Source organism: Anomalospiza imberbis, chromosome 2 (assembly GCF_031753505.1).
Source record: "Anomalospiza imberbis isolate Cuckoo-Finch-1a 21T00152 chromosome 2, ASM3175350v1, whole genome shotgun sequence".
Lineage (NCBI taxonomy): Eukaryota > Metazoa > Chordata > Aves > Passeriformes > Viduidae > Anomalospiza > Anomalospiza imberbis.
In genome coordinates this window covers 95069950-95086420 of record NC_089682.1, presented here as the reverse complement: position 1 = coordinate 95086420, position 16471 = coordinate 95069950, and the positions used below count along the sequence as shown (strand labels likewise).

At 36.7% G+C, this 16471-nt stretch overlaps 1 protein-coding gene across 1 annotated transcript in view; it reads left to right on the top strand.

The window, feature by feature from the left end:
• KLHL1 (kelch like family member 1) overlaps window positions 1-16471 on the top strand; it is a 182268-nt gene that overhangs the window by 132653 nt on the left and 33144 nt on the right. The window contains exon 6 of the mRNA XM_068182303.1: window positions 5350-5536. Coding sequence (XP_068038404.1) covers window positions 5350-5536 — 187 coding nt within the window. The remainder of the gene's footprint in view (window positions 1-5349; window positions 5537-16471) is intronic.

Below are 16471 nucleotides of genomic sequence, written 5' to 3'. Positions count from 1 at the left end.
TGTGATCATTAACAATAACCAGCCATATCAAATCTGTACATGGAAGAAGACTCATAAAAGGACTATGATGGCTAATCAAACTTCTCTCTTGAAAAACATTCAAAATGCAAACTTTAGGCCATTAATAATTCAGATTTTTGTTTCATATGGTAATGTGATTCTCTTACTCAAGGTTGTCAAGTGAATAGGGATAGATTTTGGATCAAGGAAGAGACTTGTGGATTTTTTTAATGAAGCATGCTATGAAAATCCACATTTCATTTGTTCTCAATGAATTTGAGGGTCTTCTAACATTTTGTTATTCTTTTATAATTATTAATACTATTAAGATAATTCTAATCCCCTGTTCTGTGAGACATTGGCATATAAGTTTCTAAGGGCACAGAACTCTTTAGGGCTTTTCAGAGGGAGAATGCATCTAGATACTGGGATAATTTTTAGAGAACTGGAAGTTGCTTTCTGCCTGTGAAAAAATTAATGTGTTTGGGTATGAAATTTAATCCTAATCAGTGGTGTACAGAACAATTATATGTTTTTAAGGACTATTCAAGATTCTAAATCATAATAAACACTCATGGGCAGATACAGACGACATAATACATAATGTGGAATGATGCTGTCCCTCTTTTGGAAACACCCATCTCTTGGATTACAGATTAAAACTTTTGCTTGTGCTTAGTATTTAATTTTGTCATGCAGGGAGTACTTCTCACTTTCTTCACTTTTATAGACCTGATACCTGTCCTAGAGGAAATACCCACATTTTTTTCTTTTTAGCGGTAGGAATCCAATGGCGTTTTATCATCTCCCCTTTTGGATAATTACTGTGTCTGAGGCATGTATCAAGGTGGAATCTGAGGTTAGTTCATCCTGACTGAGTGAATATTGTCACACCTTGCACTTTTCACAAGATAGAAAGCTTTATCTAAATAACCAGGGAGTGTTCTGTGCCTCTTCCGAAGCATAAGGTCACTTTGAAATCTTTGGTGAGGGCAGGTCTTCACTTCTTCCATTGCCTTGTAGTCTATTCCAAGAGAGGAGAAAAGGAAAAAAAAGTGGTCTTTTTCTTTCCAGGTAGGTGGAAACTTTTTCCCTAGTAGTGGCTGAATTTCATCCTAGTTGGCACAGGGTAGAAAGGGACCAGTTCCATCTCTCAGATGATCATTTATGTAGAGTATGTGGGACTTTGCTTAATGTCATCCAAATCAAGTATTCAAATTGACACAATCCTACCTACAAATCACTGGGATAATAGAGAGGCTGGGAGAGATCTGTCAGGAAGCAACAGATGCAGAGCTGCTCATCAAGGAAGGAAGGAGGGAGCTGAGGAAAAGAGCAATGCAGGCAGCAATTGGTGCAGTCCTGTGGTGCACCCACTGTTGGTCACTGAACCTGTACCCAACTACTCCTTTTTTCTCATTAGACTTGACTTTTCTTTTGGCACTACTTGAGTGCTTTACACTCCAGATCTCAAATTCAACGTGCTTCATTGAGTTGAAACATGCCTGTTCTCTGCAGCATGGTGCTGGGAAGTCATTTGGAAGTACATCTAAGAAAGGACTTTTTGGGGGGTTTAACTGGGAAAAAATGAGAAACATGATGACACAAAGTGACAAAAAATTCCCAGGATATTGCTATTCTGAGAAGTCCCAGCAATAGTAAAGTTAACTATGAGGGCAGTGATATTGTAGTCTTTTGAGAAGCTACAGCTCTCTGATTTTCCACATTACAAAGCCCAGGAATATTCAGTTAGTATTAGATACAATTCTCTCTTAATGAATTATGTCATAGACATGGAAGAGCAAGCTGAACATAATATGGTTTCCAGGGAAACATCCTTATTAACTGAATTTCCTGATCAAGTGCATCCTGATTTAATAAAAATATATTGATTGTTGTGACATAATCAGGAAAGATAACTATGGAGTAGAAAGACTTTGAACCAGATTACTGAAATTTAAACAACATGAAACAGCTTTATATAACTTCTGATTTCTAAATAGTAGCTTCAATTTTTTTCTTTTTTTGTTTTGTTATTCACAACTTCTATCCTTTAGGACATTCAGAAATACAGTATTTATCAAAAGTTAGCCCATGTTCTAGAAAATAGAAGGAATGATTTATTTTTTAAGGGATATGAACAAATGTTGCTGTCCACTTTAAAATTTTTATTTGTATTTTTTCTGTTTTTTTCTCCATTTTCTATTCACTTTTAAGGCAAATTTCTAATTTGAAAGAAAAAGAGATTCAGCTTTTATTTGTGGTTGATGAATTAAGTCTCAGAATTTTGGGACAGAATAGTTTTCACAGGTTATTTCTTCTTTATTTGAAACACCTGGCAACTCAGTTGAAAGATTTCAAAGATAAATATTTGCTTTAAGGGCCTAAGCATTTCTGGGTAAAAGAGTAATGGTCTAAAAAGAAATCACCAATATTACTGTTGGACTTTGATCCTTACTGATATTATAAGCTTGCCATATAAACCTTTGTCATCAAATTCATTAATAACATTAAGCATTAAAAAGTCTATGTAACTTAATATTGCCTCAAATTTGTGCAGAGAAAACTGGTAATTCTATTTCTTAGCTCTCTTGTGCCTGTGTTCTGTTTAGCTAATATTGACAGAGTACTCTGTTTGGTTCTGTAATTCTGAATGTGTGTTAAATCATTTTGCAATCATCCTGCCTAAAATCTGGACACAATTTGCCTTTAGATCTTTGATTTTTTAGTCTACTGAGCACTGTGCTTAATACTGTAAAGGACAAAAAAAAATCACAAGAAGAATATATGAAAAGATTAAGATTAAGATTATGAGATAAAAATTAACCTAGTATTATGAAATATGCTTATCACCCCTGTTTCTAAGCATACTTTAAATATTCTCACTTAGCAATATTAATTGAATAATAACCAGAACAGGCACACACAATACACAGAAATGTTGGTATCAGTGCTTGACATCAGTCAACAGTGGATGGGAACTGACTGTCACCATCAGTTTATCATCCTACTATAAAACTTTCATACCTTATCTCTGTGAGTTTTCACAGGCAGCTCCTCACAGCACTGACTTATTTTCTCTTCCTTCTGCATGGCCAGCTGACTCCTTCACTGTCACTAGCACAACCATCTAACTCTTCCTGTCCCTTGCAGCACATACTAACCCTTACTGCCCCTAGCACAACTGCCTGACCCTTACACAACCAACCAACTCCAACTCTCCTCTCAACCGCCTCTAATCCACTCTTTTATAACACCCATCCTTACCCACCCTTATTGGACACAGCTGTGTAACCTATTGGGGGCAAGGCTGTTCCTACTCTTTGGTAATTAGTACAGCTGCAACTCCTCAGGGGTGAGATTGCCTTCAGCACTATCTCTATTCTCTCACAATCCATCCTCCCACACAGAAACCTTTATCATAGAATCATAGAGTGGTTTGGGCTGTCAGGAACCTTGAAGAGCATCTTGTTCCAGCCTCTTTACCAAAGGCAGGAGCACCTTCCACTAGATCAGGTAGCTCAAAGCCCGATTCAGCCTGGCCTTGAACACCTCCAGGGGTAGGGCATCCACAATTTCTCTGGACAACCTGTTCCAGTGCCTCACCACCCTCACAGTAAAAATATTTCTCCTTATATCTAATTTAAACCTAGTCTCTTAATTTGAAACCATTCCCCCTAGTCATGCCACTGCATGCTCTTGTAAATAGTCTTGCCCCATCATTCCTGTAAATTCCCTTGAGGTACTGGAAGGCTTCAATTAGGTCATTCCAAAGCCGCCTCTTTTCTAAGCTGAACAATCCCAATTTTCTCAGTCTTTCCTCATAACAGAGCTATTCCATCCCTTTAAACATCTTGGTGGCCCTTCCCTAGACTTGCTCCAACAGGTCCATGTCCTTCCTGTGCCGGGACCCCAGAGCTGGATGCAGCCCTGCAGGTGGGGTCTCATCAGAACAGAGCAGAGGGGCAGAATCCCTTCCCTGTGCCTTCTGTCCATGCTGCTTTGGATGAAATCCAGGACACATTTGTCATTCTGGGCTGTGAGTGCACATTGCTGGGTCATGTCCGGCCTCTCATCCACCAGCACCCCCAAGCCCTTCTGGGCAGGGCTGGTCTTGAGCTGTTCATCTCCCAGCCTGTGTCGATACTGGGGGCTGTAACATGCCTTTCTTTCCACCATAGATTCATTTCATGACTAATGCCTAAAATCAGAAGCAGACAACGGCTGTCTACATGTGCCAGCTTTTAATATTTCAGATGTCACAGAAAGCGTGTTATCTGCCAAAGGCTGACAGATTGACAAAGGGCATTCAAACTTCTGCAGCCATTGAAGTCCAGATGAAATAGCTGAGAGCTCATAAAAGGAATCTGGCTTCCTGTCTTTAGGCAACTGCAAAACAATTTGCATATTTTTGTATATATATGTCTGTGGGAAGACATCCTCAGACTCTAGGAATGAAATTCTCCTGCTTGCTGGTGTTTAGCTGCTTCTCTGAATATTATTTGATCTTCCAGATAGATATTCTATGATATCTAGAAATTTACTGCACTGTACAGATATGCTGTTATATGCAATTAAATCTTGCTCTAATTTGGATGCCTTAGGCTATCTGAGATACCTACATGGGTTTGGCAGATATGGCACAAAATTTGCATGAGCGTTGCACTCTTCTGGCCTGACATCAGTGAGATCACAGAATCAAAGAATCATTCAGGTGGGAGCAGGCCTCAGGAGTTCTACAGTTCAACTCTTGCTCAGAGCTAGGTCATTTGTGAGGTTAACCCAGATTACATAATTCAATGGAATCCTGAAAATTTACATGGTAATTTACAACATCTCAAAAGCTGGTAGATATGTATATACAGGCAAGTGAATCAAACACAACATTTACAACTTGCAGCCTCCTTCTTTGGAATCACAATATTCTTTTACCTGTATGCACTGAGCACTGTTCATTATCAGGTGGGAACATTGTTTTAGTTTGGTTTTAAAAATAACGGATGTTCCTGCAAAGAGGTGCCTTCTGGGTTCTTTCAGTGTTATACTGGAAACCATTAAAAATAAGTCAGCCCACAAGAGAATATTTAGTTTTCTTCAAAGCCTTCAGTAAAAGATTAGTAAGATTGTAGTCTTAAGAGCTGGTGAAACATTGGCTTAAAAATCCTTTAAAAATCAACTAACTGGTTAATTTTCTCTCTGTGTTCCAAGAAAAAATAGCCATGCAAAACTATGTGTGTGTTCTATAATGAAGAAATATACTTGTGACATCCATTTGTATTTGTCTGTTATTGCATGGTATTTTTTTTCTAAGAATTTCTAGGATGATTATTCACTTATTGTCATTCACAGATATTGGCTGACCTGGAAAACCATGCACTTTTTAAGGATGACCTAGAATGCCAGAAGCTTATTCTGGAAGCCATGAAGTATCATCTTTTACCAGAAAGAAGAACTCTCATGCAAAGTCCAAGAACTAAGCCTAGAAAATCTACAGTTGGAACACTATATGCTGTTGGAGGAATGGATAACAACAAAGGTATTATAGGATATTTGTTGCTTTATGAGTAATACGTCATATTTTCTTTGTCAGCAAATGGTGAAATAATTTTCTATTCCAAGATCGATGGAGGGATGTCTAAATCAGTCAAGAAATGTAGCCAAGATTTTGGTCCAATGAAAATCTACTGATATTTAAGAAAAAGCATAATACAGTTAGAGAAAAGAAACTGAGTTTTGAGGTCATTCTTTGTTCAAAATTATTACAGTTTTCAGAGAGAAATTTAACAAAAAAACTAGAATGCTAGTAATATACCTTAGTTATAGATTTCTAGAATTTGTTTTTCCATTATAAGTCAAATACTTCTCTCAGTTTTTTTAACCTTTGACAAATGGCAGTTAGATATGCAATGTATTTGATTCTTAAGCAATTTTCTAAAATATTAATGATGATTCATGGGTCTTCCAATGCAGAAATTTTTAAGTCTTTTAGAGAAGAAAGATAACTAGCTTCAACTAGATTGCTAGTTTTTCAACAGATAAAGGAAGGTAAAATTATCCCCAAATTACCCTGCAAATTTTATCAAAGCATTTTTTTGTTATTTTTTCGGAATAAGAATTATGAAGATAGGTTGTGCTTTCATTTCTGGTAAATTTAATCCACTGATTTCTCGAATGAAGTGAAACAAAATATTTGGACTAAAAGCTAGCTATATTACAAGTTTATGTACTCAAAAAGGCTTTATAATTTTTGGTGATATTCACAAACAATTCCACAGCATTTAAATTTTCATGTCCATATTTAGAATGAACACTATACCTTCAGAAACACTAGTTCTAATATAAAATAAATCATACTTTAAAAAAGTATAATATAAAATTATATCTTTAGTATTTCACAACTCTTTGCCTAGGTGCTGTTATTGAAGTTGTTTCACTAAATAGCTGTGGCAATATGGTTTGCAAAATGCCATGGCATGTTTTTCCCATCAAGTTGTGCCAGTGATTAGAATGTATGACATCTGTGCCTGTGTGAAAATAAATGGGTGGCATCAAGAGAAATGTGACAAGCAAGTCAAGGCAGCTTCATCCTTTTGGAATTAAGCTGTGTCAGAGGAGGTTTTCACCCCACGGGTGATTGGGCACTGGAAGAGGCTCCCCAGGAAGTGGTTACATCACAAAGTTTGTCTGAGTTCAAAAAGTGTTTGGACAATGCTCTCAGGCACATGGTGTGACTCTTGGCGGTGGTGCTGTGCAGGGCCAGGAGTTGGACTGAATGGTCCTTGTGAGTCCATTCCAACTCAGCTTATTCTGTAACTCTGTGACTGTGAGTCTGCCCTTCAACTCCACTTTCTTGAGGCCCCCCATGGAGTATTGAATCCAGCTCTGGGATCCCATAATGACACTGAACTTCTGGAGCGAGCCTAGAGGAGGACCACAAAGTTGATCAGAGCACTGGAGCACCTCTCATGTGAAGGCAGGCTGAGAGAGCTGGCACTGTTCAGCACAGAGAAAAAAAGGGCTCCAGGGAGACCTTATAATAATCCACCTTCCAATACCTAAAGGGGCCAACAAGAAAGCTGGAAACAGTTTTTACAAGGGCATGTAGTCACAGGACAAGTGGCAATGACTTTAAACTGAGGTTGTAGGTTCAGATCAGATATTAGGAAGTAATTGGTTACTGAGGGTGGTGGTGAGAAACTGGCACATATTACCCAGAGAAGTTGTCCTATGCCTGGAAGTGTTCAAGGCCAGGCTGGATAAGGCTTTGAGCAATGTGGTCCAGTGAAAGGTATCCATATCGTGGCTCAGGGGCTGGAACTAGATGATCTTTTGGGTTTGAAGGTCGCTTCAATCCCAAACTATTCAATGATTCTATGACAATAATAAATTGTTGATGAAAGAACCAATACATATATATATATATGTATATATATATATATGTATATATATTTTTTTTTTCTTAAATAGTTACAGATTATTTTTGTCCTTTTAACAGTTATAAACAATCGTGTAGCTAAATGTTAGTCATGGATGTGCACAGAACATTGCAGAATATTGTCTTTGGATGATAAAAAAATTTCCTCTTACTTAGGACAAATTACAATAAACACAAGCATTCAGGTAGGAAATGAGCCAATAATCCTCAACAATAAACCCAATTTGCGTGCAGCTGTATTTGTTCTTATTTACTATTAATATCTGTTCCACAGTAAAAATACAGAAATACTTAGGATGACAGCACAAGCATAGCACCATTACCACATCAACACACAGCCTATTTTGCAGATTCAGGTCAGGCAGAAGCAGTTCATTTCGGTAGCAGCAGGAGAAAACACAGAGCAACAGAGGTTCAGCCCTCTGTTGATGCACTCTCTTACTGAAAACTAGCAGGACTTTTACACATTTTCTGCTTTTTTTTTACACAAAAACTGCTTTGAGAATAGGCTGGTATGGCAGAGAAGCATCTGCATAGCAGGAGCCTGTGTTACAGCTGATGCAATATGAATTCCCAGTAACCCAGGCTCTGCAGCTGTGCCGTCTCAGCTTGCATCTGTTCAGCTCATCCCTCTTGTGATCCTGCTGTGTTCTTGACTAGCTTTTATGCGCAGTGAGTCTTGTTTCCACATGTCCATTCAGGAGACCTGAGTGCAGTTTGCCTGCTTTGAAGAATCACTGAGTTCATAAAGAAAGCCTGGGCTGAGAGATGATGCTGATACTGTATTATCGCTCCTAATGAATTAGTAATTTATTTTTTCCCCCCACAACTTTCTTCACTGAAAGACTGTTAATGGGCGTTTGAAATTCACAATGATGTATTTTTAATACTTCTTGATGTTTGCTACCAAATGTGAAACCATTGCAAATCACTGGATGGGGTAGATAAATTAGCAGTTTATTAACTAGCATATAAAATATTGGCTAAGTGCAAATATTATGAAAGCATTTGAAGGTTGTATGGCTCATCACATAAAGAGTAGCCTAGCATGCTAAGTTTATTTTGAAGTATCTTCTATAATTATCTTCCTTTCCATAAAAATGAAGTGATGATTAAACTCCAGCAAACAGCAACTGGAATTTTGCCTGATGTGAGAAATTAATGCAGCATAGTAATAAATGGATAGAGAAGAAAGTATCAAAGTTAGATGAATCTGTAATTTTAATTTCCTAGACAAACTAAAAGAATTTAAATCTCTGTTTCCACACACCTTTGCTTATTTATTAATTTAATTTTAAAGGCACATATAAGAAACACATTTTCTCAGCATGTCTGCATTAATGGAATGGGATGCATTAATAGATTGCAGGTATGTGCTGCTGACAATGTTCCATTCACTTTACCCATTAATATCATCACAATGACTTCTCTAATTTGGATTAGCAGTATTTAATCATTTAATAGTATACAGAAGTCCACACATAGAGGAGGATGATTAACTGAAATAAATGAGTAATTGCAAGAATTGGACATACAACAATTTTTAGGAATGATTAAGCTCTGACTTCCTGCAGCCATCCTGGAATCCCAAATATAGAGCAGAAGCCAAGTGGTAGAACATGATGTATATGGTCTATGTTAGATGGTGCTATGGATTATGAGCAGGAAAATATGCAGCAAGTGGAGATTGGTATCAGTAATCAAGCAGTGTTGTAATGGTGTCAGAATGCTGATTAATTTCTCCTGAGGTTTTCTAGCCTGTCTCACTAGGTAGCAATTAGAATAATAAAGGAAAAGGAGAACTTGCAGAAAAAGAAAACAAAAGGTTTTACAGTAACCATGATCCAAAACCACCAGTATATATTGCTTCTGGAATAGCCCTAGACTAGTTCCTCAAAGTCCTAGAGTAGTTATTTGTTTATTGAATCCCAGTCTTCAAGTAAATACAAAGGAAATAAAGAAATGAAAAGTTGCATGAGCAAGAAACTCGTCCATAAAAATGTGGCAGGTCATTTTAAAAAGTGACAGAATCATCAGTTTACTGAAGCAGTGATATTATATATGTGCATTTCATTAATCCTATGACTAGATATAAAACCTGCTGCCAAAAGTACTCTGGTGGTAAACAGGTAATGTCCATTATTAAGCTGAGTAAACATCTTCATCTTACTTGCATTTTCATTCTAAATACACAATGTATAGTAACTGTGTTTAATTTTCAGAATGTGGGTGCTTAAAGTCCTGGATTTGTATAATATACAAACAGCAAAATCTACTTATGAAGATATTTTCCTTTAAAAGAAAGAAAAGTTCAAAGTGTTTATTACTGAATATTTCTCTCTGATGTACTTCTTGAAAATTTTCATATAAATATGCATACTTTGTAAGTATACTTATGTATCTGCCTATATCAGCCCTGGTCTCACGCCAGGAGCAGCCCCTGTCAAGCAGGAGCACAAACAAACACGATATTGTTACCCATTGCATAAATAGGTGTTCACAAAAGAACTGAGAAGTGAGAATTTGATGGTCCTTCTTGCAATCCTACTCTTTTTATTGATAACATCACATATATGTCATTACCACTCCTCTGTATGTGAGTGTCTTCTGCCTTTGGTGCTAATTTGTTTTCCCCTGTGTTTTCCATGAGGACGTTTGTTATCTTAAAGAATCACGTAGTCATAGCCTTAAAATACCTCAGGAGGACAATAAGCACAATAAATGGGGCCTCTGACATTCCAAGCAGCTGTCAGTATACCACTTTTTATTTAGACACCTACAGTTTTTCTCTGAAATCTTGTCTGCTCTGTTTAAGTAGCAGTTCTATGTCAGCCAAACAACTGCAGCATTTTCATGTATCAGAAGTGAGTGATTTTACTGAGATAGATGTGAAGGAGCAGCGAAGGGTACTGGAGTTGTTTAGGCTGCAGAAAAGGAGGCTCTGGAGAGGTATTATTATTCTGTACCACTACCTGAAAAGAGTTTGTGCAAGGTGGGAGTCAATGTCTTTTCCCTAATAACAAGCAATACAAAGAAGGAAAATGACACCAAATTACACCAGGGAATGCTTTGATTGGTTATTAGAAAAAAAAAATTTCCAGTGAAAGAGTTGTCAAGCATTGGAACAAGCTGCCTAGGAAAGTGGTTGAATCTCCATCCCTGGAGGTAGTTAAAAGTTATGTAGGTGCAGCATAGATGGACAAGGTTTTGTGGTTTTCTCAGCAGTGCTGGGTTAAGGGTTGGCAATCTTTTCCAACCAAAATGAGTCTATGATTTTGTGTTTGCTCAGATGCATGTAATATATTTCACTGTTCTTTCTTATGCATTCTGGCATTGATTTTTCAAAAAACAGACCCATTTAAAGGTTTTTTTAAAACATAAAAGCGTGTGTTGGCATAATCCAGTGTTTTCCCAGACATTCTCTGGCTAGATATGGAAGATGTTGGAAAGGGAAAACAATTTACCTTAAATCTAAAGTGCACTAATAAACAAGTAACATTCCATTAGCTTTAGGTCAACATTGTACCAATGGCCAATTCTGTTTTCCTTTTTCATGCTTTCTAGAAGACTCAAAAGAAAAATGATAATGGAATATATAAACAGAAACAACAACACAGAGACTATACTCTTGTTGGAGTAATCAAGATAGCATAGTAATGTCATCATGGTGGGTTTTCTTCAGAAAATTAGAAAACCAGAGTAAGTGGCAGGCAGGCTATGCAGAATGAATACGTAACATTTTCAGTGTCTGTATTGAAAATATGCGTTGAAATTTACTTTTCCTTATAGATTCCTTAAACAGAAAAGATATAATTTAGCTATGAAAAATAAATCCACTACTTTTTAAACAGAAAACCAGACAATGGATTTTGGGAGAAATACTTTATCTTTTGCAGAAATTCATACTTTTTAATATAGCCCAAGAGTTCATTATTGAATATATGTTTAATATCATCAACATATATTCAATATGTTGAATATTGAATATATGTTGAATATATCAAACATATATTGATATAAAGAGAGTCTGATTTTTAGTTTGAGTCACACAATAACATACAGAGACAAAATGAACTGTTTTAAGAAATATATATATCTTATATTTAGCTAGCAACAAAGCATTCTGGAGAGAGAAACCATAATTAATGAAAAAACAGGAAGTAACCTCATGAAGTTCAACATGGGGAAACACAAAGTCCTTTGCCTGTTCCTGTTCCTGATAGGAACCAGTGTAATTTGAGGGCTACTCAGCTGGACAGCAGCTTGGCAGAAACGTGCCTGGGATCATTTTGCCCCAAACATCCACCTAACAATTGTTCAGGTATTTGGAAACAGCAAAATTGCACATGCAGATTTAATCCGTGGCTACAGATCTAGGGAGCAGAGGAAGCTGTACAGAGCAGCCACCCTCTTCATCCACTATTGGCTCCCTGGCAGACTTGCATGGGTATTTTAAAGCATGTGCTGCTACCAAAGGGGAAGATATGAGGGCAGTATTTTTCCCTGTTTTCATTTGCTTTTGGTTTCTCTTTAAGGCACCAAGAAAGATTGGCCTCAATACTCACTGCAGAGGTGAGAGATGTTCCAGTGGATTTCCTCCCCGGCAGGTAGTACCATGAGAGGTCATTTTACATACCTCACTACTAAGACAATGCAGTGCATCTCTTTGAGAACTGGGGCTCATCAAGGATAAGGAAACAGTCTTTTCCTAGGTAGTTATCGGAAAAAAGATAGGCAAAATACCACTATTTGAGATTTAAATACCCCTCTATCCATTTTCTTTTCAGTCATCAAATTGCTTACATCTTCCTCGCTCTGGTCAGATCTCACTGGAAATATTGGTCAGACCTTTAAGAGCATCTCAGACAGGTGATGGAAGGACTGGAGCCTCTCTCCTGTGAAGAAAGGCTGAGAGATTTGGGACTGCTCATCCCAGAGAAGAGATGACCTCCAGAGGTCCCTTCCAGCCTCAACTGTTCTGTGACTCTGCAACATGTTAATGTAACTGTAGAGTAAAAGTAGAGCCTGGCTAATTACTACACCAGAGGAATATGAAATACACTGGCTAATCACTAATGAGATAATTAAATGTATAAATCACACTAAAATTCTCTTCTCGTCCAATTCTTATAAGTATGAACATGATTACGTCCTTCTTTTCACTCCTATGATTTCCAATATGTTCCAAAACATTCAGTCTCATAGGCTAATTAGCAGTTTAAGTACTTTAGTTTAGCAGTGCATTTCAGAATAGAAAAAAAAAAAAAACAAAAAACCAAAAAACCATATTTTAACACCATCTGGTATTTTTTCAGTACTAATTTTATATCATCAAATTTCTGGCTTTTTTTCAGTGTAATTATCCTCTGAAACTGCTGATTCAGTTACAGCTGGAAATGAAAAGAAGATCTTGAGGTGACCTATTCTGAAGCCTCCATGGCTTCCAATGTGATAGAAGAGCCAAAGTTACCACACACAAGATAAAGTTTATATTCCCACAAACTTCTTACCTTGTCAATGTGTTGCCCTGGAATTCGCACCTGTTGGTACAAACTATGGGGTTATGCAGACAGTGCAAGAGGGTTGTGTGTCATGGGTTTGTAAGGGGGATTATTATCCCAAGAACAACTCTCTGTCTCTCCTAATTACTTCCCTGCAACTTACTCTGTTGTCTGATATTTACAGTGCAGATATCACTTATTAAAATACAAAAAAAAACCAAACCTATAAAACCCAACAAACAGAAAAACCAAAAAAAACCCCAACCATCCAACCAAAAAAACTCAAAAAAAACCCCCGCCAAAAAACCCATACTTCTATGTAAACTAGAGAAGACACATGCCTGGCAAATGGATAACTTAAAGAATTTCTATACTATCAGAAACCTTATCTTTTTCTATACACTAGCCAATTTCTGTACCCTGATCACTGAAGTTTCATTAAAGGTTGTTACTACTGGTGTTGGCTTTAGTGTAAATCACCACAAATTCTGAATCTTGTTCTGTAAATAATTCAGATCTAGGACTGCTCTCAATGGCCGGTGTGGAAAAGGCTTGAAAGATGGTGGCATCACCCAGTTTACTCCTCCAGCTCTATCTTACACCTTCAGCCACCTCACAAATCTCCTTGCCTAATTCTAGGAAATGCTCCGAAAGTCTCTATTGTCAAGCACAAAAACATCCAAGTGATCTTCAGTAGAGCTTTCACCTTATTTTTAATACTCTGAACTGGAGAACAAAATAAACACAATTATCTTTTTAAACTAAAGATGGCACCATATAGAATCCAATGAGCATTATCTGGGTCACACCTGTAAAGGTTAGGAATAGCACCCTATGCAGCAGGTTTACCTTAGAGGGAAGTAATTGCAGCAAAACAGAATCTCCCAGGAAGTGAACTAAGGGCTAAGCAGTGTGGATGAGCATCTCTACATCTGTAATGAAAAATAATGAAGAAGGCTGGGAGTTATGGGAAACTGGTACTGTTGCAGCACCAAACTACTCAGTTCACATTATTTAACCAAATCATGATCAAAGAACTTATTGATTTATTATGGTACATAATGAACTCCCAATCAGATGAAACATGTGTTTAGAATCAATATCAATCATGCAGTAGATAAACAGTACTAGACACTTGCAAAATATGAATTTACGTCTTTAAATTTCTTAATGTTCTTCTTGACCAAATCCCTCAAGGTTCTAGTTGCAGACACCCATGCACACAGACATACAAACACAGATACACAGCTTGTTTAGGTCACCATCACCTACTTCCCACTGGTGGGAGCTCCAGTGGGTGCAGAATATGTAGTTCCCCTAGAATTTGCATTTGTCCACATGTGGAACTTTTGTTTTTATTGTTACTACATTATTTGCACAATTTTCAGTGGGAACAGAACTGTTTTAAAAGAAGAGGCATGAGTTTATTGCTGAGCAAAGGTAGACTATAATACTGCATGACATAAATCATTAATAAAATGAACTTTTGTAAGTTTTAGACTACATAAAAATATAAAATAAACCATGAATGTTTTATGTAATAACACATAACACTATATTGTAAAACAAAGTGCACAACATCAAAGACGTTTACTAAAATCACTGTTAGAAAGCTATCAGTTCTGATACAGTTCTGATCAGTTCTGATTCTGATCAGTTCAGAAATAAAAGGATTTGTGGGAAAAAGTTGTGTTGGTTTTAGAGAATTCTGCTCATATAGAATAATTAAAAATTCCCAGAGGTTCTCTGATTTTAATTTTGTATCACTATATGGAAAATCCTTCTGACATTTTAATACATGTTTTCACTAAAAAAAAGTATCTTTTTGTGTATGTGTTATACATTTTTGGAGTGCTTAAAGGAATTTATAGCAGGCTTATTGTAGAGTAATGAACTGCTACCCTATGCTACCATTTTCTGTGTAGCTGTTTCTTTACCAAAATAATCTCCTTGGTATCTGCATCAGTAACCTTCTTAGGTTACATTCGTTCCACTTGAGTCACCATCTTTTCCATTCAAAATGTAATGTTGCAGATCACTAGATCAAGGTCATCATTTTACGCCTACTCACAGCAGCATCTCTAAATCTTGAACAAAATGATCAGAGTACATGTCAGCAACAGCTTTAGTAATAGCAAAATCAGCAGAAAGTCTTACAGGGGAAAAAAATGTAGAAATTTTCTGATGATAAATGTAGAACTCCTAGCCTTCTCCATGGGTTTAAATACCGAATCATTCTACAATAAGGGGGAAAAAAAGGGTATTTTATGTGGAAATGTTTACACCGAATACAAAGACAGTTGGGCAAGGGGGATATGTTTGGGATTTTCATCTGCTTCTGAAGCAATTTTCACTTTGTTTATATGAAAAGTCCTGCATTATACCTAGCTAAAATAAATAAGTTGCATTCATAGTCTCAGGCAATCTTCATTACTTCATGTAGCCAGTGTCAGCTTGTTCAAAAATATGTAAAAATATCTTTGAAAAACAGGTTTCTAGTTTGACTTAAAATATTGGGTTGCAAATAATATTGCGATCCAAATATTCTTTTTCATTCAATGACCTTGCTGTATTATTAGTCTTCAGTCAGCAACAATGCAAAAAAAGTGAGAATGTCAATCAGGTTTCTACAAAAATCTTGATTTATAAGTCATTAGCAAGGAACTGAAATATGCTTAATTTTAGAAATAGACAAAGTCCAGGAGAAGGTATTTAGAGTATTATTTGAAGGGCTTCACCAAAACAATTTCACAAATACATGTGCTTAAAAATGGCAACAAAAACAAAGAAATAGAAATTTGTATTTAGTGCAATGGTGTCATTCTTTGTAGATAAAGGTGAAATTGTGAGAGCTAGCACCTTAATGTTTCATCAGAAACATGGGGAGGTAGTATCATTTTCATCCCTGCTGAATACACAGAGGAATTGTCAGCAGCAGTTGGACATTAATGCAAAATTACCCTGATCATCTACGGCATTTCATTTTTGAAGTTTTCTTTCTCTGTAGGTCTCTCATTACTTCATAGACGTTGATTAATAAGGGTTTATAATGCCCATATGCACAATACACAGAACTAATTTCATCCAGTGCCCAGCTGGATCCTAAGTAGAATTTAAGTTAGGAAAAAAAAAAAAGTTGACATGTACCCAGAATATCAAGAAACATTGTTACGTTCTTATCAAAAATTATTTGTGCTCCCACAGTCATGGAATAGTTTTTTAATTTACTACACACTTTTTTTTATCATGAAAATAGCACCTAAATTAATTCTGCTTCACCTCACTATGTCTTTTTCATATACTCTCTCTTCAGTGCTACATCCTGAAATTAGTCAGTTCTAGAGCTCTGTCCATCTGAAAAATAGGAGTTTGTGCATGCATGTGTGTACAGAGGAATTGTCTGGGTGTGTAGTACCTTTATTGTAAAATCTTCAATATTGTGTGTATTTGTTTTTCTTTCATCTTTACAGTTTCATAACCACTATCTTAAAGACAGTCTAGTAAGTATTTCCTCTTTACCATTAGACCACTCACA